The sequence below is a fragment of the Synchiropus splendidus genome, chromosome 10 (assembly GCF_027744825.2).
Source record: "Synchiropus splendidus isolate RoL2022-P1 chromosome 10, RoL_Sspl_1.0, whole genome shotgun sequence".
Classification (NCBI taxonomy): Eukaryota; Metazoa; Chordata; class Actinopteri; order Syngnathiformes; family Callionymidae; genus Synchiropus; species Synchiropus splendidus.
The window spans coordinates 9,143,558-9,166,218 of NC_071343.1; the positions used below are offsets into that span (position 1 = coordinate 9,143,558).

Here is a 22,661-nt window from a genome sequence, read left to right on the forward strand (position 1 = left end):
TATGGAGAAGTTCTCAAGAAAAAATGATAAAGAAAGTGATGGCGCCCCCTACAGTAAAAACTATTCTTGAAGCAGTTTTGAAAATGAATGAGAAGATTTTATGACGATACTTTCATTTACACTTCTCTCACTTTCTTTGGAGTTGGAATAAAATATATTATTTTTATTTTCTGATATTTAGACATGGTTTGATCATATTTATTTTATTTAGAATTTTATTCCGTTTTTTTCCAATTTTCTCGACAGTTTGCATCAAGTGTATTTTTTTTCTTTTTTTCTTTAGTAAATTTGATGAATATGACTTGCACCTGCTTCTGCTGATGACAAATATCTTTGCGATAGTCACATGGTTTCATGCCATTTCACAAGGTTTTGCTTTGTTTTCGTGTAAGTAGCTTAAATATGTTTATCAGTCGCAAATGAAATCAAGCATAATAAGTCAGTTGTTTTACTTGAATCGGCCCCGGGTCCGTTTGTTCTGGGCAAGGTGGGCCCCGAGATCAAAAAGGTTAAGGACCCCTGCTTTAAGTGTGGCTTATTTCTGCTGCGCCTGTGGTTCCACAGAGGCCAGAACCAGCCGGTGCTCAACGTGATGACGGGACAAGCCTTCATCACCGCTCAGAATCATGGCTACGGCATCGACAGCGACTCCCTGCCTCTGGGCTGGAGCCCGCTTTTCATCAACGCCAACGACGGCACCAATGAGGTTGATCCGTCGGCAAATTGCATTTCCCTGTTACATATTAAGCGCGGCGTGATTTCAGTCGATTTATACGAACTCTACACATGTTCCAGGGGATCATGCACAACACTAAGCCAGTTTTCACAGCTCAGTTCCACCCGGAGGCTAAAGGCGGCCCCACAGACACCGAGGTAATTAAACTCTTGACAGTGTTGAACCAAGCACGGAAATGCACTTCTAAACTTTTCGGAGTGAAACTTGAGAAGCATATTCTCTTGAAAACACCACTTTAGGAAACTAGACCCTCCACACATTTCTGCGGCTCAGTCAAGTCACCCAAGCTGCAAATTATTTTGAATATATATTTGAAATTGTTTTACTAATAAATACTGTATAAAAAATAAAAGTACAAAAATACTGAGAAATACTTTGAAATACATATTTTTTAAAGCTCATAATGAGACTGGGAGGTCTTCATTTATTATCATAGTTATTTTTATTTTGACGTGCCAGTGTGATATGTGTGACCAACGTCCACCTGGCACCTGTTAAAGACACCAGGTACCCAGGTGTTCAGGAGGCTCAGTGTATTCTCCTCTATGAGCTGTCAAACCTTGACAGAGGTGTCCTCCATGTGTCAGCTGGGGACTGAAGTTCAAATCAGGGTCAACATATTTCACCTTCGTCCACATCAAAAAAGAAATAGAAATTCCAGCTGCACGCTCCAAAGACATCGTGTAAAGCATTAATGTTAATAAAGTGCAATTATTCCTCCTTCTCTCGCAGTATATTGATCATTGTGTGGTGTTTTTTCAGTTCCTGTTTGATGCCTTTCTGTCCCTCATCAAAAAAGGAAAAGATGCAAACATAGTTTCAGTCATGCCTAAGAAGCCCTCCATCCCCCCGAGAGCAAAGGTAACGTGCCATGACATGTGGGTCATTCTGTGTCGCTTTCACTTTGTATTTACAAATAACACCGAACACTAGCCATTTATGACATTTTGGTTATGTTAGACATATGACCTGCTAATAAACATGGCTGCCAATAACAGACAAAACATAGTAATATTGTGACATAATGCATACTTAGTTCACGATATACATTTTTCCTCTCATAAAAATCTTTGTTATTAGTTTGAATAATGTCCTGAACTCGCAAAAAAAAAACTCTGACTTTAACTTAGCTTATACATTATAGAGCGTTGAAATTTTGCTGAATGGACACTATTGAATCATATCAAATTCTGTTGGAACTTGACTGCTTGAGAACTTGACTCCTGCAAGGGTTTGAGTGATGTCGTCTCTGATGTCACTTAAAGAAGCAGTGTCTTAGTTGCTTGGTGCAGTACATTAGGTTAGTTCACATTTTTATAGGGTAGTATTTAAAACTAAATAATTATTTAATGTGAGAAATTAAAAAAGTAGACGCAGTTTTGTATTAAGGGTGTGATGTTAAGAGTTGAAATAATGAAGATTTGGATTTAAAAATGAACCTAAAGATGCGAGTGAGCGACACCACTAACATGATAAAGCTGCTGTTATGAAGAAACACATTTTTTTTTTTTAATGGGACACGAATGACTTTTCAATTTTGTTGGGCGACCCACATTTTGTCTGATAAATGTTAAATGTGATTTTAAAAAATGATCCTGTTGAATAATATCTTTCACAACCCATGATTTGCATTTTGTTTAAGTGTTTCCTGCACTTTTGTGTGTCCATGTGAAAGCAGGTGTCAAAGGTTCTGGTTCTGGGATCTGGAGGTTTGTCCATTGGTCAGGCAGGAGAGTTCGACTATTCCGGGTCGCAGGCCATTAAGGCTATGAAGGTAGGACTGTTCTCATTATCACCTTCTTGAACTTGTACTCTGCCCACATTTGGTCATGTATCAAAAGCATCCATAGCATGGCGATCAGGTTGCATCCCGACTCCAAGGCCTCTGCACTTGGTCCCTGAGGACAGTACTGGCCACCTGCTCCCAGCCACTGTTGATCTATAGGTCAGGGCTCAGGGTTCATGCTTGATGTGGCCTGCGTTTTATGTTGTAATTCCACGGTGGTTACTGAAATATATCAGCAACAAATACGCTTTTTTTTATTTAGCCGTCAAATGTACAAATATAAATCTACCAGATCCAGTATGTTTCAGCCAGAAATCCGGTGTTGCAGGAGGAGAACCTAAAGACGGTGCTGATGAACCCAAACATCGCCTCGGTTCAGACCAACGAAGTAGGAACCAAACAAGCCGACTCTGTTTACTTCCTGCCTGTCACGTCCCAGTTTGTCACCGAGGTCATCAAGGCTGAGCGTCCAGATGGAATCCTGCTGTCCATGGGGGGACAGACTGCTCTCAACTGCGGTGAGACATATGCAGGGTGTAGATTATTTAAGATGTGCTTCTACAAGGAGGAAACCTTTTGGCTCATCTAGTGCCACAATCTTTTTTTAAAAAAGTGTTCATATGAAGTGTCATTTTAAATATGAAGCCGTGCGATATTACAAATATTACTTCATTTGTCATTGGTTTAGGAGTGGAGCTGTACAAGCAGGGAATCTTGGAGAAGTATGGAGTCAAAGTTTTGGGGACCCCAGTAGAATCCATCATGGCGACTGAGGACCGTCAAATTTTTGCGGACAAGCTGATGGAGATTAACGAGAAGATCGCACCGAGCATCGCTGTGGAGTCCGTAAGGATGGAGCGACAGTGCATATCATTTTGCTGAAACAGGAAGTGGAAGATTCTCAGTGTTGTTTCTGTGTTGTTTAGGTGTCCGATGCCCTAAAGGCTGCCGAGCAAATCGGGTATCCGGTGATGCTGCGGTCTGCTTATGCTCTGGGAGGACTGGGCTCGGGGTTGTGCGCCAACAAAGACAAACTGGAGGAAACTGCGCACAAGGTCAGAAGCGTGTTTTTTTTAAAACACTGTTCCCACCCGTTCATTCAGACTGATGCAAACTGTTGTTTATAATAGTCATTTTTGAGTAAAGGCTGGTGTCAAGGATTCTTATCCACCCTGAAGTCAAGGAATTCTTCTTGTTCTCAGTCAGGGAAAGTGTGAACGGCTAGTTTTGTTTCATCTTTACGTACTGTTTCCTATCATGATCGCAGTGAACTTTTTAAAGTATGAAACTACTCAGCCCACCAGGCTGCTCATATAAAGCCATGTTTAGATCATTTTTAAACCTGATTATTATTTATTATTATTTAGTATCGCCCTACTTTTTTTGTCCATGACAATTTCCATTCCTTTTTAGTTATGAAAATTATATGACAGTGATGAAATGGGACATAAACTTGCTCACACAACGCTCAAATTGAGCGCAAAAATGAATTGAATCTGAGTCTGTTCCTTGTCCCATTATTCTGTGTAGTATCGTTCACTAAAATATGGAGAGATAAATGGCACTGATCACATGAGCTCCTTGGCCGAGGTTAAAAAGGAAAAAAAGAAACATATAAAGGTAAAGGTAAGGTAAGGTAACTTTATTGTCAAATATGCTACAGTACGAAACATATAGCATGGATGAAATATCTGAATATAAACAATACATATAAATATATAAATATTATATTATATAAAATTATATATATATATATATATATATATATAAACCGCCTAAGGAAAATTGAAGATCGACTGAAAAAGTATTTCTGTCACCCAAAGTAAAGGTACATGCGCTAAATTTTACATACACGTAAGGCACACTCATTTGACTTTGACTAAAGTTTCATATGAAAACATCGCCACTGATATACTGCGAGTTGAGTTAATGTTTTTGTATGAACCATATTATCTTTTTCTTGACATCAGGCTTTAGCGATGAGCAGCCAAATCCTGGTGGAGAAGTCCCTGCTGGGTTGGAAGGAGGTGGAATATGAAGTGGTCAGAGACATCGCCGATAACTGCGTTACGGTCTGTAACATGGAGAACTTCGACCCACTCGGCATTCACACAGGTACAAGGGATTTATTCACACTGTAGGGGGCGCTTATTTTTGTGATGATTTAATGTTAAATTGTCGTGCCATGAATTTAACAAATAAAATTTCTTGGTGATAATGTGCTTTAAATGCTGAAATTTTGACGAACTTACACCCACTTAAATTGCGAAACGTTGTTGGAGGTCAGAATGAATTAATAAATCGACATGTTTAAATGTAAAGACAACTTTACGTTGCATGTTAAACTATTATTTTATTCGAATGATAAAAGCTTTCAACTGCATGTGAGTCATAAGAAATAGCGGGACGCAGGTTTAAAAGTCTAATTCATGGTTGAATACTGCCATTTCCTGTCAACAATCTAGCTTGTCTTCTGATTATTTAAATTTTGTAATTATTAGATTTTAGATTATTCCAAATAATCTCTATTATTAGGACAAGTTTCCTTGTGGATTTCGCTGTACTGTGCTGTTGAGGTGTAATGACTCCAATTGGCTTTTAAACCTCCTTAAAAGACAGTGAAATTTAGGCTGGAACTATACTTTCACGTTACGATTCTGCAAATGACCTTTTTTCTTTCTTCCCACTGCTGGAGTGTGTTGCTCACTGCTCCAAGTTTGAAAGCCTTTCCGCTTTTCTTCAGGGGATTCCATCGTTGTCGCCCCGAGTCAGACCCTGTCCAACGAGGAGTACCACATGCTCCGCGAGACTGCCATCAAAGTGGTTCGTCATCTCGGAATTGTGGGCGAATGTAACATCCAGTATGCTCTGCACCCCTCGTCCCTGGAGTACTGTATAATCGAGGTTAATGCTCGACTCTCCAGAAGCTCCGCGCTGGCATCCAAAGCCACCGGGTGAGAAGCAGTCGGCATACTAACAATCTCACGCTGGTCGTGTAAAACATGTTTCTAATGGATGAGCCAGCTCGGAACATTTGCCCCTTCCTTTTTTTCCCCCCCTTATACCTCTATCTCATTTTTGCTTCCTTTACAAGGTATCCCTTAGCATTTGTGGCGGCCAAGCTCGCCCTTGGGATTCCCCTGCCAGAGATCAAGAACGCCGTTTCAGAGAAAACCACTGCCTGCTTTGAGCCCAGTCTAGACTATATTGTGACCAAAATCCCGCGCTGGGACCTCGACCGCTTTCAGGGCATGTCTCGGGAAATTGGCAGCGCCATGAAAAGCGTCGGCGAGGTCCGTGGGTGAAAGAGTCTCTCCGGTGTTTTGGTCTTCCGTGTCAAAGGCTGACTAGCTGTTGTCGGTGGTCTCAGGTGATGGCTGTCGGTCGGACCTTCGAGGAAAGCATGCAGAAAGCTTTAAGGATGTGTCATCCATCGGTGGACGGGTTTGTGCCGCGGCTGCCGCTCAAGAAAGCGTGGTCGCACTCCCAGAACCTGCAGCAGGAGCTAGCTGTGCCCTCGAGCACTCGCGTCTTCTCCATCGCCAAGGTACGCCGATGGTTCACGAAAACACTGATGTAAACTCTCGACTACGGTTTAACTAAAATGACAATGTTCAGCGAGGAATACAGTCATGAAAACATGGATTAAAACAAGAATATAAAACTATTTCAAGCTGTATTTTATGGTCGCCCATAAACCATTCGCTAAAACATTGGACAGGGATCAAGTACGACTCGCAGTGACAGCGCTACCTCTTCATAAATGAGGTTGTAAAGCATGGACATGTAGCACCATGAGCCCATCAGTGGTAAACAATCTGAGGGGGTGATTGGTCTTTGTCAGTTAGCAAACTAACTTAAAATTTGCTGAACATATTTCAATGCAATTTTCACTTCACACTTGTCATGTCCAAATGTGAAAACTGTTCTTTGATCTTAGACTTGTCTTGGTCTTCTATGCAGATTTCCTTGACACCAAGCTCCTCTAAATTCCTTCCTGTTTACAGCACGTGTTGTGCGAACAAATTGTGTCATATTCAAATCCATCCCCAAATATTGCTTGGCAGAGATTTGCTCTCTTTAAATGTTTCAAACTCGCTGCAAACACAAGGTGCACTGGGCAGGTGTGATGTTAATCACTGTTTCCTGCTTGAAGGCTCTTCACAGTGGGATGAGTGTGGACCAGATCCATCAGCTGACAGCCATAGATAAATGGTTCCTCTACAAACTTCATCGCATCACAGAACTGGAGAAACACCTGGCTCTCTACAAGAGGTAAATGGAGGAGCTTCATTTTGTTGCCTTTCATTCTGAAACTAAATGTATCGGCGTTCTTTTCCTGGTTTTGACTGAAATCTGTTTTTGCTGCAATGCTAACTGATCTATGTGCTTACTCAGAAGTTGAGGACACAGAAACAGCCTCAATAAGTATTGAGCAGTTTCTTCAGTGACGTATCTTGAGATCAGCTTTGGTCTCGTGGCACGTCTTCTCACTATTTAACTTGAGCAGCTTGAGGACAGCATGGTGCTCATTCCCCCAATTTGGAGCCAAGACGCCAAGCATGAATCCCTCCAGTGAGGGATCACCAAGCCAATTGGCTGATGCTGAGTGGTTGTGCCGGGGTGTAAAGTGTAACCACATGAGCAGCAGCTGGAAGCCGGTGAAGGCAGCGCTAATAAATTTATAAACCTCCTGGATGATTTAATAATGCTAATAAATATTGTATATACAGTGTGTAAAGTGCTGTTTACATACTACTTTAGTTCTTCATTCATATGGCCTGATTTTGTTTTCCACGCGATACTTTTCAAACTCCAAATATAAATAAATTAAACATGTCCACGGCTCTTCATATCTTTGTTTCCCCCCCCTTTTTTTTTTCCTTCCTTCACCCCGCTCTCTCTCTCTCCTCTCCCCTCCGGCACTTGCCTGGACAGCTCAAATCAAAGCCGCTGTGAATTTGTCATGGCTCCACTACAGGTTACCTGCTGCTTCCTTCTCAGCCTGCTGCTCAATATTTAATCACTGGCTGTCTGGTGGGTGCACACTGCACCACACTGACACCCGGGAAGCCGTAGTAGTATTTGCCACGTCTGGTGCGGGGGCTGTTAGGATGCCAGAGCAAGTTGCCGTGTTTGCCAATTTGCTGGAGTGCAGCGGTACAGGTGGGCTTCAAGTCCTGCTGGCCCTGTTGCTTGGGGATGTGGTTGTTATTCTATTTAAATATTAACTTGAGGAAATATAAAATATGGGTTGGACAGTAAATTGGGCCTAATTCACGTCTGCGGTATAAAAATCCATCTTTTAATTTGGTTGTAATGTCGATAGGGATTTCTGGGATTCAAAGATGTGACTCAAAACAAGGGCCAAGAATTATGTCTGCAATGTTGAAGGGGTTCTTATTCAGTTATTCAAAATAGAGGATGCTCGTACAGCAACTGGGCTTCTTATTTAATCAATATTGTGGGCATGGTGTGATGCTTTCAAAGTTTAGCAAAAATTCTGAAGAAATACAAATGATTTGTTTTGCCTTAAATTGCCTCTCATTTACAGCGTGTTTCTTCTGCTATTTTGGGTTGAACCCCACAGGCCCTCATTAAAGTTCTATTGAGTGAAATGTGTTTTAAATGGCTGCACTTGCCAGGCTGCTGCTCAGGCACCTTGGCATCCTGTTTGTCAATGTGTTATTGATCGCCCTGAGCTCTGTTTTTCTGTCCCGACTTAATTTCTTGTTGAGCCAGTCAGGGCTCTGAGCAAGCGAAAATAAGAGGGGCCACTAAAAAGAACAAAGTCAGAAGTGTCAATTGTGTTTGGATTAAAACCGTGTTTTGCTGTTGTGCATCTGAATGTGTGATTCCTATTTATTCGTACGGGTTTTGCAGTGTCGCCGTGCCCAAAGAGCTGCTGCTGCAAGCCAAGCAGGATGGTTTCTCTGACCGACAGGTTGGACAGATTCTAGGCTTCAATGAGGCGGCAGCCAGAGAGATGAGGCTCACTCATGGTATCAGACCCTGGGTGAAACAGGTGGGCGTGTTTTGTCGTGCTCATTCATTGTTGCTTCTTTCATTGTTTAGCATTTTTTATCTATTTAATCATTTATGCTTACAATTATTTGATGCTTTTTTTCACAGATTATGTTTGTATTTAGTTATTTATCTTTACACATAATTGTCTCAGTAAATCTTCAGGTCTCTTTTCAAAGTGGAGTTTGTTGACAAAAATTGCTGATGTTTTAACCTGTTAAACTAAATCCAAATGTTTGTTTTAATTAAATTATATTTTATAATACCCTAAAAAAGAAGTTAGAATTTACTACCTCAGCCAAGAGGGTTATGTTTTTGTCTGTATCGTCTCTGCTAAAAAGCAGAATAGCTAACAAAATAGAAGAATGGATTACAATAAAATGAAGAATATCAATGATATTTCAAATGACAGTAGGCCATGCAATGACATAGATAAGACATATGTATGTGTTTTTGTAGTTGACTATAGATTTTCAAAATGCTATTACAAAATACAAGTTGCATTTGCTACGCTATTAAACAATAATCGAGAAAGACAGTTGAAAGGTGTGGTGAAATTAAACAGATTCTGAACATATGACTTAAAATATGTTTACATATTATACAATATTTATATTATTCTACACAAACAAATAAACCAAAAAACTCAGATTTCAATGGAATAATAAATAATTTTATGGTCACTTATCCTTTGTCTTTTTCATATTGAATACAATGGCGCTTCTCTCACGTGGTTGTAGAGTGCTGTAATTGCTGCTGTGTTATACTGTACTACTAACAGTACTATTACTACACTACCACGCTCAGTTATTGAACTTCTAACACACATATTTTTCATTATTTGTGTATGTAGGCCACAATGGATTCTGAGAAATTAGTGTATTCTAACAAGTGTTCAAAAACTTTTGTCCAGATTGATACCTTGGCAGCAGAGTATCCGGCCATGACCAACTACCTCTACTGTACATATCACGGCCAGGTAAGAAGAAAATTTGGATTTTATTTATTATCTTCTTTTGTTTAATCTTAGGTTATTTTGATGCAATAAAACCTATAATATGGTGCTTATTGTTTTGAAAAATCAGGAGCATGATTTGGAGTTTGAGGATCGTGGAATCATGGTCCTCGGCTGCGGGCCTTACCACATTGGTGAGTTAAACTTACACTTGAGTTAAACTTGGCACTTTTGGTCAAGTCAGGGTTACTGCCCACAAGATCCACTTTCTGTTTCGCCCACCAGGGAGCAGTGTTGAGTTTGACTGGTGCGCAGTGTCCAGCATCAGAGCGTTGAGACAGATGGGCAAGAGGACGGTGGTGGTCAACCACAACCCGGAGACAGTCAGCACCGACTTTGACGAGTGCGACCGCTTGTATTTTGAAGAGCTGACCCTTGAGAGGATTCTGGACATCACCCAACAGGAGGTCAGCTTGCCGCAGCTAACATGACATTCTTACCAGTCAGATGAAGTCAAACATGTGGGACTAATAAATACAGCAGTCCATAAGTAGCTTATTGATGGTCATGATCATCATTTATTGCTTGGATTTAAGTGCTTGCAAAGTTTCAGCACAGTTTGTCCAGATGCTTTAGATTCTTTACAGCAGATGTAGGATGGAGCCTCAGAGGTTTGTTGTTGACAAAACTGCCATGAGCATCGATCCGTCTGCCCCACCTACAGTCTCTGTTTTGTCCGTCTGTTTGTTTGTTTGTGGGTCCCCCTGACTCCGTGGGCTTGTGTTTGTATGTGATAAAGACAGTGGAGATAAACTCTGGACAGCAGTAGAAGAGCCGGCCATGAATAATGAAGAGATGCAACCTGGCATTGCCATGGCAACAGAATTACTTCTGCTTGAAGGGGGGAGAAGGACTGAAAGTGTTAATAAACAGAGGGCGCTCACGTCCCCTTCCGTTTGACACACACACACACACACACTCGCCGTCCCCGGTGATGAAGTGAGGCCGAGGAACAACTGTGATGAACTGTTTTTGTTTGTCTCATAGTTCCAGTGTGCGATCAGTGGCCAGAATAATTGGAAGTGGCCACAGGTTTAGCACTGTAAATCTTATTTGTTCGGCCTGTGGCAGGAGGTCCTGGACATGACAGAGTACCGCTCGGGCTTTCTTTATTATTTCATGATGCCAACCCCTTCTATTCTCCCCGCTGCCGCCACCTCTCGTCCTTTACAGGGCTGCTCTGGGAGCATCGTGTCGGTGGGAGGCCAGATCCCCAACAACCTCGCTGTCCCGCTTCATCTCAGCGGAGTTAAGATTCTGGGAACATCACCGGTGCAGATCGACCGCGCTGAGGAGCGCTCCGTATTTTCCAGTATCCTCGATGACCTCGGAGTGGCCCAGGCCCCGTGGAGGGCCCTCAGCTCTCTGGTAAGGGCAGACATAAATAATAGATGGAGGCAAGTGATGTTCTCACTTTCCAGCTCCAAAAATATATTAAGTATATAAAACAATTCTTTTTTTTTTAATTCCCCTGATTCTTGGAAGTTTAATGACAGTTGACTCTTTAGTCCGGTCTCATTTGTGTGTCTCAGTGCTGCCAGAGACTCTGGAAACCTTTCGCTTGTCTATGTAATTCCTTCCTAGCTAGTTCCTGGCCAAGGAGAGCAGCAAATATTCGGGGTGACTTTTACCCTCAGATTCTTCCAGGCCATCCTGATTGACTGTGAGCAGTGTGAGGAACCATTGCGTATGAGCTGGGGAGAAATTAGAATATTCATCTGAATCAGCAGTGTCTCTTTTTTAGCTGCAGCACTGCTGTAGCTGGGGAGCAGATACAGGTCTGCTGAGGAGAGGGATGTCAAACTCAATCACACAAGGGCCCCGAATTTTAAACATACTGTAGGTATGTTGGGGTCTGAAATCACTAAATATTTATGGAGTGTGGTATTAGTTGGCTTTTAAATTTAGGATTTTAGCTTGTTTAAGTTGGTTTATGTTATAATCCCAAAAATGCAAGTCAATAATAGATCATAAAAACAGCAATTTAATCAGGCATAGAACAATCCTCAACTGCTTTATTAAAGATCCAGTGAGCAGTCCTGCACTACAGAAAGTGTTTTTAAGGAAGAGAAAAACTCATTTGTGGTAAATGGTATTTGAACTTCACTTAAAAAGAAAAACTTATTTTAAAATTGGTATTATGGAGCATAATTTGCTTAAAGCAAGTTTCAGTAGTAAGTCTATTATTTATATGATTTAGACTGACTAAAAGTCTAAGAAAAAGACTGCTTTCCTTTTCCTTCATTGAGGAAATAATATTGTTGCCACTTGTTTGTTTATAAAAAGACAAACAAACATATATAGCAAAGGTGGTCAGTTCCATCTGTTTACAGACCACAACATGTTGTCACTGTTGTCATGAGGCCCAGAAAGAATACAGGAGAGGACGACTTAATGATGATGGTGGGAAAATATAAATGTGGAATATTTCATTTACATTGAAACCTACATTTTGTTTCTCTTAGTTTTAAGCAACACTGCAGAAAATAAATCCGAAATTAGAATGTTTGTCCTAATTCTAGTTTGCTGTTTTTCATAGACTCAGGACCTACAGACTTCAGTCTTAGCAGTAACAAAGGGTTTTGTTAAGCTCCTCAAAGGCTCCTAAAAATTCTCAAATGTAATGGTAGCCAGTTGCAGGAGTCTGAAACAGGCATGATATGGCTCCACTTGTGAGTTCCATTTGCAGCCTTTTGGACCGTCTGATTGCAGTCGGACTGCTTCTTATTCAGGGTTCTAAAAAGAAGTTTTGAAACGGTGCAAGGTCGATGAAATAAAAGCCTGAATAATCATCTCCAGTTCAACTGGAGACTCCAGGGTTTTTTACTTGGAAATGTTTTGGAGAAGACAAAACTGTTTTTTGTTTACTGTTTGATGATCGCAGAGTCAAAAATAACCTCAAGCTTGTACACATGTGGCCTAGCACACGGCTGCTGCATTGCTTTATCAGTATACTTCTAAGTCTTTATTACTCACCTGCTGATTTATGATCGACACACATGCTGAGGGATTGTGTCAGTGGAGTGAAAGGACAGCACACCTGGACGGTAGTAAGGCTTACCCTTGTTCTTTTCGGTTGTCGGTGTTAAAGGAAGTAGATATTCATGAAAAGGTTTTGGGCCTAAGACTGAGCCCTGGGGAACGCCTCAGGTAAGTCAGACAAGATATGTGTTGCCTTTCATGATCATGAGGCCTTCATTTTTAAGATCGAAAAACTACACAGGGCTCTATTGAGATCCAATTCTACTTTATTTTTTTCTGTAAAGGTTCCTGTGTTTGTTTGCTGATAATGGATAAAGAGGAAATGGCCCAACTGGCGAGCTATTGACAAAGATCAATGATGATAATGAGAATTTGGGGAGATGTGCTGCCTCTCGCTGTGGGAGTCTTTCTACAGCGCCCGTTTTTTGATCTCAGTCCTCGTGTGAACTTCACAGAGGATTGTGGGTTTCAAGCGGGTTGGGTTTTGATATTTACGTTTCATTATTCATATTTTTGGCTGATGATTCATTTCAGGTCTGAGAGTCTTTTTTGTGTCTGCATTTGATGTGATACCTCGCACAGTTGCGCACACGTGATATTGATCCTTTTGCTTTCAGCCTCAAATTGCTCAAAACTTTTCATTTTGTAACATTATATAAATTACTAACAGCGCTTCAAAGGGGATGTCGTGAAGATCCATTTTCATGACGCACTGTTGCTACTGATTGCGTTTTTTTCCTCCGGCATCAGAGGCCACTTTTCTTTTCTGTATTCTGTAGAATATTTTGGAAAATATTTGTGTTCAGGCTGTAGATGACCTGTGGTTTTCAACCGGTGTGCAATGGCACACGTGACAAATGATCCAGTTCCACTTCCTAATTTGTCCTGAGATGGTGGTGGGCGATAAGACATTCAATTTTGAACAGTTAGAACGTGTTGTTGATCTACCAACGTGAGGAGATAACATGGATTCGGTCTCATTCTTCCCATACGCTAAGATACATTGATCAGGTCATCACTCGCAGCAGCTGCCCTCTTCCCACACACACTCACAGCAAAGAAGTTGTTCAAATATGCAGATTTGAGTTGTTTTTAAACCTGTTGCACCTCTAATTTGACCACACACCTCCGCGAAAGAATGGTGAGTGCTCTTTGTTTGACCCTTAACACCGAAGACAAAGCTAATGGCATCTCACTTCAAAATTTTATTGACACTCGTAGACTGTCCAAGTTTGCTTTGTGGTTTAAAAGTTGGCTAAAGACTTATAAATGTGGTCCAAAATGTGAAGTGAGAAATAATTGTTGTTATGGGAGCTGGGCCAAAGAATGTTAGGTTTTTCTTTGTTTTTGTAATTCCTCAAATTAGAATAAAATCTTGTAAATGAAATTGAAACAGTTATTTAAAATAAATAAATCACAATATGTATTTTGCTATATTGCCAAACCTTTCTGGTGACATCTTCTGCAATTTGTTTCTGCAAATAGCATGTCAGTAGCTTTTTTTTTTTTTTTTTTACAAAGTAAAAGGGATTTACTTCAGGAATTTCAACTGAGCACAATAGATATGTGCCACAACTTTTTTTAAAGCTGACCACATTTTCTTCTTTCGTCACAGGAAGATGCTTTTGCTTTCGCCAACCAGGTGGGATATCCGTGTCTGCTGCGCCCATCCTACGTTTTAAGGTAATGTAAATGCAAACGCACAGATCATGGTGCAGAGCCTGATCGTTCTTAAGCCCTTGTTTAGTAAAGAACAGCAACATTTCAGAAAATCAGATTAAGTTATTTTCAATTCATCAATTTGAATTGATAGTTACACATTTATTTATTTTCTAATTTTTATAAATAAAACAAAATATCACAGTGCAGACATTCTATGATACTGATTCCCCAAAATATTTCCATGTTTTCACTCCACTGCTTTATGAAAAACAGCTGCTTCAGTTGTGGCATGTAACAAAACAGAGATGTCAAACACACTCAGAAGCTCAGGGCACTAATACACAACATGCTGCTGCGATTGCTTGTGCAGAATTTTCTCAATCTGATCATGGTCAATCAGGAACACAAGGAAGATGTAAACATTTGTTGCTCATAACTGGTTGCAGTGCATTATGGGCCATTAATAATTCACCAAGTGAAAATGTGTATTTATTAAATGCAAGCTTCAAGCTCTCCTCTTCAATCTTTTATTCATGTTCCTGGAAAAGTTTCAAATGAGTGTCAAAGTATTAGTTCTCATTATTTTTCTCATGAGTTCCTCCTTTAGTCACAATCCCTGTGATGGGTTTCTACTGCAAACTTTTTTACGGCACAATTTAAAATCCGCCCTTTTGAAAAACACCTGTCCACGAAGCATAAATGGTGTTGAAACATTTGCATAATCAACGCTCGACGGCCCCCTGCATGTGGCCACCGGCTCAGCTGGGTTCCTCTCATTATGGAAACATAACTTAAACAAATCTAACTGTTAAGTTTGAGTCCGAAAAAGTTTGGAGAAATTCCTGTGAGTACGGTACAGTCAGAAACAACAATCGCAACACGAGGAGCCTTAAATCTGTTGTGTTTTAATGACTAAGTTTTGAACTCCTTTTTCAAGAGCCTGAAGTGCTTTTCGACCTAAATAGCTCTTCTTTTTCTTCTCCCTCGCTCCCTACTTTGCCGGCTTGTAGACCTTGTTCCCAATGGTAATAGTGATGCAACAGCAAGATAATGAGTCTTTTGAATGATCATGTGAAGCTTTGTATGGTCTCCTGTTTGCTCCTCTCTTTTCTTCTCCTGTGGCCCTTTGTTTCATCTCGCCCCTTCACTTCATTTTGCATCTTCTCTTGTGCGTCCCTCACCAGTGGTTCTGCTATGAACGTTGTTTATGGGGAAGAAGAAATGAAGCGGTTCTTGGAGGAGGCCACGCAGGTGTCCCAGGTGAGAGCTTGTTTAACACGGTCCTGAGCAGAACCTGCATGAGACCTCGTTGTAGTAGTGCTTTATCTGTCAGCAAAACAACTCCCAGAAGTTTTATCAACCTTAAGGTTGATGGACTTTCTCTTTTTAAATAAAATTATCTATTGGTCTGTTAATCTGTTTTGCCTTTAACCTTATTGGGAAGTCAAAAATACAGTAGTGGAAACAAGTTTTCAGACACTTTGCAGTACTGGCTGCTAATGCCAGGACTGCAAAACATTTGATGATGGTGATAGTTTATGTATTTTTTTCTTAAGTTTTTTTGTTGACTTTGATTTGACAATGTTGAGTACTGACTCAAGAATCTAGTTTTTCTTCTAAAAAATAAACATATCAATAACATCTGCAAGTATTTGTGTCTGTACAATACAGCCACGGCTTTTGAAACACAACAAACATTTGAAATCGTGTTCAATTTTAAGGTTGTTCTGTATATATTTTAGCAATGCATTATCCATGAATTAACATTAAAACAGACTTGCTGTTGTGTAGGATGTGAGGTTGATATGTTGCTTTGCATTGGCACCATTGTGATGTGATTTATTCAGCGATGGTGTCCTTTGTGTTGCCCTCAATTTGTGGTGTTGTATTGATATGGTTGAGGTCATGTCAAGCTTTGTCAAATGGGCCTCCAGATGGTTCCGCAGTGAATCCTGATGCCCCATGTTTGCCCCTGTAGAGACCATCAACTTTGTAGGTAGAGTTTTTCCTCTTAATTCGTGGCATTGAGTTATTTCATTGCCCACCAGTGGGCCTCCCTCACACTCATGAGCAGCATGGTTGTTACTACATGTGTTTTTGCCTTCCATCCTTTTGTTCATCAAACGTCTTCTGCCAGTAGGCCTCTGTCCAATCCTGCTCATCGGGAATTACCATAGATTTATCCAAAAATAGTCAAATTTTTCTTCCAACTTTTGTTTGTTTGTGATCATTGTCGGGCAAAAAAGCATGCTTGTAGCTCAACTGCATTCTTTTCTCTTTGCTTCAGGAGCATCCTGTGGTCATCACCAAGTTTATCCGTGGTGCCAGAGAAGTGGAGGTGGACGCAGTAGCCAAAAACGGAAAGGTGAGATTTATCTGTCATGTCACTTCCCAAGTTAAAACAAGCCATCAAAGTCCTTGCACACGAGACACATGTTTTTTGTGCAAATATATATATTTTTCATACCTGCTGTTTTTCATTGCTAGCTTACACATCAGCAACGTAAGCTCGCTGAGCGAAATTGCAACGTTTATTTTTTCGCAGTGGGTCACATTGGTCTGGCAGAGTTCCGTGTTCAAGAGTAGCTTCCCTTCGCACAATTTTCCCTAAACACACAACCCTCTTCCTCTCAATACATTTTAAATCAGTCTCCCTAAGTCAAATCCAACGATATTGCCGGTAAGTCCGGTAATCTGCCAATTCCACCATTCCATCCGTGATTCTGTGAAATCATATGGCCCTATCATTCGCGGTGACTTGCAAATGTTACGTATTTGATTTGTGTGCAAGGATCTCCACATATATATTTACATAAAGAGTGAAGTCAGATAACTGAAGGGCTGTAAAGCTTTATAGTGCGGTCGGACACAACTGCCTGATTAGATTTTGGCAGTAACCAGACAAATGAAGCGAGTGTAATTTAGCGCTTGTATTTCTGTTGACACTTTATATCGCTGCTTTTTCATTATCCCCTCCTGTGTTATATTTCAGTTTCAATAGAAGGGCGGGACAGATATTAATATAGAAGTAATCTCATTCATCTTGGGTGAAAAGACATTACCGTCTTGACAGATCGGATGTGGAGAGTCGACCGCATCACACGCGCCGTCGTGGCAGCGGTGATGCTAAATGAATTTATCTCTCTAGATATGATCAGCTGACGGCGTATTGAAATGATTTCTGTTGGACAAACTGCTCCCATATCTGTTGGACACATACAGCAGAGTGATGCCTGCTCCCTTCCCCACTATGGGTCTGATTTAAATGTGTTTTCTATTTTGAAATTTCCATTTGTTCTAGGAGAAAAAAACAGATATATTTTTTTATTGCCCGTAGAAACAACTGTCATCCGAGCTATGATGCATATTATGGCAATGTCATGTTCACCTATTCGTGCATTCACTAGATGACACACTGGCTAACACGTGCATTAAATTCTTTCCGTTGTGCCACGAGTCAAACTTTTTTTTTTTTTTTTTAGTCAGCACTCTTATCCACAGCAGTCTCATATTTTCAATCCAACACAGTGTGAAACAAAGATGTCAAGAACCACCAACAGGTCAAGACACAAGCCACATAATTCACTTGTGACTGCCATTTTAGTGTAGTATTACAACTATAGTAACTGCAACTACTATTGTCTGCAAAAATTAATGCTGAAATTGACTCATTTGTATCTTTTTTTTTTTGCTTTGACTTGAAGAAAAACATTGATTCCCTAAAACGAGAGTCAGACTTGTAAAAGGCCATGCTAATTTTACAGCACACATATTGGCTAATATAGCTATGTATTGGGAAATTAATTTTTCTTGCTCGTACTGGTTGAAAGTACACAATGCAAGTGTCTAAAATGTACTTGCTTCTCTGGGTGTCACTGCTGAACAACATTATTTCATGGGGAAACTGGAGGAGGCTGCAGGGGAGACAAAGATCTGGGTCTCTTTCTTAGGCTGCTGCCTCCAAGACCCAACCTGAGACTTGAAGATTTATGTTCCATCTCTCATCTAGATAGCTCTAATCTATGAGTTTATAGTCTTAGCATCCATTAGTGCATCACAGTGACCTAAAATTCCAGAAAATACAGGGAACAGTTTTGCTCATTCCCAGCCGTGGTTGGTAAGCGGATGATTTTCGTGATTTTTATGGCATTTCCTTATGTGTGTGACAATTGTGCTTATTAAATATCTTCAATATTTATGACCGAAAACCTTGGTGTGTTGGAAGAGATGATTGCTTCTGGTGTGAACTAGCATGAAACGGAATGTAGCCAATCAAAAAGTGATCCCACAGAGAAACAAGGAAGCGAAGGAGGACATTTTGACGTCTATTGATTTGTTTTGCAGTTGTGTTCCGCATGCTATGATGTTTCACCAAGCGTCTCGATCGGTGGTGAGATGTGGAACGCTAGTGGTGCTTACCACAAACATTATAATCAACAGCAGACTTATGTCTCAATGTGTGGAGCCTCTTACAGTGAAAAAAAATTGAAAATCCATATATGTGCTGCCCTCTAAAGTTGCTGTAAACCAGTATTTTTGCGGCATAAATGAGTGACCAATAGGAGAGGGTCTTCCTGTCCGTGAGAATCTTGTTTGAAATGTGTTTTTTTTTTAGCATTATTTCGTTTTTAGCTTATCAGAACTTAAAACAGACTTTGTTTAAATTCTTGCTCTGAGATTGTTCTGCGCACATTCAAGGCGTTTCAAATGAATTCAGAAGCTGATTTGCCCTTCTTCCTCTGTGCATTTTTCACTTCTGTATATCTTGAAAATTTAAATAACTTTTCAATTGTTACTCCTACAAGTTTCTGAAGGTGACAAAGGAGGCCAGGTAATTTCCCTGCAGCGTGTGTCTCTTTTTGTTCATGCAGTGGGAGTCATCATTATGAGTCTCAGTCTAAGCGTGTGCGACGTCGTGGTAGATTTTCTCCCTGAATACGACACGTCCTTTATCTCCACTGCCATATTAACAAGCTGCCCATTCATTGAATACCAATTATGGCGCGCCGGCCCGTCTGCGTGCGCGGGTGTACTGTATATGTGGGTGAGTTGAAGAAGTCAGAGATAATGTGTATTAATTACAAGCTCTATCTGAAGAGCGCTAATGAATGCTGTTAGCAGCCGTTTAAATGAGCTAATGACACGGCAGCTCATTGACGGATACAAAGTCGCGCGGGTATTTGGGCGGCCTCTCTCTGTGGGTGAAAAGTTATTCATCTGACACCACACATCAGATGGTTTTCATGAGTCTTTTTTCCTGCACTGAACTCTGAGTACAAGCGCTGTGCCCCGAGCATTCAACAGACTTGAATGCAGCCCTTTGCCCAACAATGTCAAAACAAAAAGGAACAAAGTGCAATGTGTAGAAATAAATGTCGGTTCACAAGGCCATCTGCCTCTTCATTCTTTGAAAGCTCATTCTCTTTTTTTTATTTTATTTTGAGCAACAAGGACAGATATTTTTTCACACTTTTTAAAAGCCTTTTGCCGAAAATACTACTGGATCTAGTTTTAAACTCTGCCCTGTCTTCACTTAATCTAGCAGTCAAATGAAGTGGAAACAGCACAGAAAATCTGAAAAAAACAATTTAATGATCGGCAGGGAGAGAACTATTGACCCAAGTCCTTGGTCTGGTTGGGCTCAGCTCACGGTTGTTTACTTCTTCTGTCGTTTGTCGAACATTTTTATATGGATTTTGAAAATGATTTTTGTTTTAGGTTTATTCTGGTGACCTATAAATTCATATTTAAATTGTGATGTGCACAAATCTATTCTAAAAAAGGGTCACATGAGTCTTAAACGTGTCTATCAGATGTATACTGTTAAAACATAATGTAATATTTTATTCATTATTGCTTGTGGTAATTTACTTGAATCAGCAGAAGGGAAATAAATAAATACGTAGTAGTGTGGAGGTGAAAATATAGAATCAAAATCAATGATACTAATAGTAGTTAAAGACAAAAAAAATCAGTTGATAATCTACTGTGGTTATTTGACTTAAATCTAAGTGCTGATTCATTGACAGCCCTCATGTCTTTGTGTCATCCAGGTTCTGGTCCATGCAATTACGGAACACGTGGAGGATGCTGGTGTGCACTCTGGAGATGCGACTTTGATGCTTCCCACCCAGAGCATTAGTCAGGGTTCCTTGGAAAAGGTCAGGCTTCCATCCTTAATTCAACGTGTGTTTGCTTTCTTTATTTTTTTCCTTCTGTTGTTCTGTGGTGTAAAAATACAGCCTCACATTTTCCCTTGAAGCAAGTCTGTACCACCTGACTTGGTTTTTACGCGGTTTGTTTGTTCTGTTGAAACAGTTTCACACACATTTTGACTCCTTCATTTTGGTTCATTAAAAACGAAACTGGAGCTGAGCAATGACGGTGGCAACAATAAATCAGTCAAAACAAACTGATGAATATTCACCCTTGCAGCACGTCTAGTCTGACAGAAAGTAAGTGTTGAAAAAAACCCCAAGCGTTTATTTGACTTTCCTGTGCTTGACTGTCACGTCGCCCAATCCTTGCTATCACACACATTCGCAAGCTCATATTGCGGAGCAGGTGGTCGCACTGATCTGCACGGCTGTTACGCAACAGAATTCAGAAACAGTCTGCCTCCAGAAACCCTCTCATTATTTGAACTTACAGTTGTGAACACACACGTTGACCTGAACCCAGGTGAGAGAGAGCGACCAAACAAACATTCACAAGAGTGCGCTGAGTTTGTTGACCCGCGAGCTGCTGAGCTGAGATGCATTAAACAGCAGGCCAATGTTCCTGCAAATGTCACCGGCTGCATTTAGACGCCGTGGTCTGGCAATTTGCCGACCCTTGCCTCCTGCTGTGTGGCACCGGTGGTCTTCAGAAACACACCTACATAGAACGTGCCTCAAACTGTACCTGGACAATTAATTCAACAACAACAAACATGCTCGCTTGAAGGACGTTCCCAGAACGTGTGGGAAGGCGCAGCATCTCGGATGATTTATTAACACTTAACAACCTTCCGCGGTGCTGTAGCTGTCTCCTGCGTGGCTCAGCGGCCGGTCGAATTTGGATTTTCAGCACACAAACTAAATGTAAGGGACTGGTGGAGTAATTTGATCTGAAAACTCCCTCACTGTGGTGAAAGCCAGAGGCGTCAAACTCAATCACAGAGGGTGAGAAGTGCCTCAACTGTTGTAGGTCTTTTGGTTGAGTGGTGGGAATGCATCCTTGAGTCTGACACGCATCAGGTTAACCAGAAAAGACTTGAGTCGATAAACCTGGGCTGCAGTCTGGGCACTTGCTAGCTGTCAGTTTGACTGAAGATTTCAAAAGTTGGCTTTTCGACCACTGCTTCTTTGGCAAAAAATATTACCAATGGTTTAGAAACCCTGTAAAATATATATATTTTTAAGCACTCCATTAAGGTAATTTGACCTTCGATCCACTGGAGCTACTCTAGGCTTTGACTAGGAGTAGACTAGCTAGTAGGTGTACCGTACAGTCTAAACTTCTTGCTTCCCTACTTCACTAATGTTGAAAAAATAAATATATAAATAAAACTACTTATTATGAGGTATGTGATGGTTTAGCATACTTTGCTAGACGATACTAGCAAAAAGGTGCAAGAAATTGGTTGAAAATTCCTATTTTTAAAAAAGAAATTCACTATAGAAAGAAGGGCACAATTTCAATAACTAAATGAATGAAAATTAGGTCAATTTAATGCTGCGTTCCAGTAGCCTTGGAAGTGGGAGGTTGGAGAGTTCAGTGCGTTCCAGTTATCAAGTCAGAAAAGAAGGTAGTGACATTGTTGAAAACTATTCATACGTGTGCCTTGTCTGGATATAAGCAACTTCTTGATAAATGCACGCTCAGGCTGAAGAAGAAACACATTAAAAACTGTTTACGTTACGTTCATCTTGGGTCGCATTCTTGTGGGTGTAAGGATTCTGGGATGCACTGTTGTGTTAATTCTTTGTATGACTTGTCAGACGTGGAGAAATTGGTTGCGTCCTTGGTAAAAATGACAAAAAAAGTTATTATTCACAATGACATTGGAACATGCCATTTGTGATTCTCAACAACATCAATTCTAAGCTATGATCCATTCAAGTGTGTCTGCATGTTTCTTCCAGGTCAAGATTGCCACCCGGAAAATAGCCCAAGCATTTGAAATTTCAGGACCATTTAACACCCAGTTCCTGGTTAAAGGCAATGATGTCATGGTAGGTGCGACTTCAGTGGCTATGACTGAATGATAGATTGACATTTCACACTTGAACGCAGCGACTGTGGCTACTCACAGAGGAACTGCAATCCTTGTCCTCAAAGCTGGATGGATTTTACGATCAATATTAGACTTCACTTTTGCGTTTTCAGCTATGTCGCGCTTTAAAATGTGTTTGCGCATCACCAGTCTGCGAGATTCAGTGACTTTTAAGTGGCTCTAAATGCCGCCCCTCTTG

General features: G+C 40.6%; 1 protein-coding gene across 5 annotated transcripts in view; it reads left to right on the forward strand.

Moving 5' to 3' along the window:
* The window catches only part of cps1 (carbamoyl-phosphate synthase 1, mitochondrial), a 48,220-nt gene that overhangs the window by 13,750 nt on the left and 11,809 nt on the right, over nt 1-22,661 (forward strand). For all 5 annotated transcript variants that reach the window (XM_053877726.1, XM_053877729.1, XM_053877728.1 and 2 more), the window contains 22 exons: nt 565-706; nt 796-873; nt 1,499-1,597; nt 2,415-2,510; nt 2,851-3,040; nt 3,211-3,368; nt 3,449-3,577; nt 4,493-4,637; nt 5,266-5,476; nt 5,617-5,815; nt 5,893-6,069; nt 6,679-6,797; nt 8,406-8,547; nt 9,460-9,525; nt 9,632-9,695; nt 9,787-9,968; nt 10,735-10,929; nt 14,159-14,226; nt 15,390-15,465; nt 16,493-16,570; nt 20,259-20,366; nt 22,332-22,421. In XM_053877726.1, the coding sequence (XP_053733701.1) occupies nt 565-706; nt 796-873; nt 1,499-1,597; nt 2,415-2,510; nt 2,851-3,040; nt 3,211-3,368; nt 3,449-3,577; nt 4,493-4,637; nt 5,266-5,476; nt 5,617-5,815; nt 5,893-6,069; nt 6,679-6,797; nt 8,406-8,547; nt 9,460-9,525; nt 9,632-9,695; nt 9,787-9,968; nt 10,735-10,929; nt 14,159-14,226; nt 15,390-15,465; nt 16,493-16,570; nt 20,259-20,366; nt 22,332-22,421 (2,812 nt within the window). The remainder of the gene's footprint in view (nt 1-564; nt 707-795; nt 874-1,498; nt 1,598-2,414; nt 2,511-2,850; nt 3,041-3,210; nt 3,369-3,448; nt 3,578-4,492; nt 4,638-5,265; nt 5,477-5,616; nt 5,816-5,892; nt 6,070-6,678; nt 6,798-8,405; nt 8,548-9,459; nt 9,526-9,631; nt 9,696-9,786; nt 9,969-10,734; nt 10,930-14,158; nt 14,227-15,389; nt 15,466-16,492; nt 16,571-20,258; nt 20,367-22,331; nt 22,422-22,661) is intronic.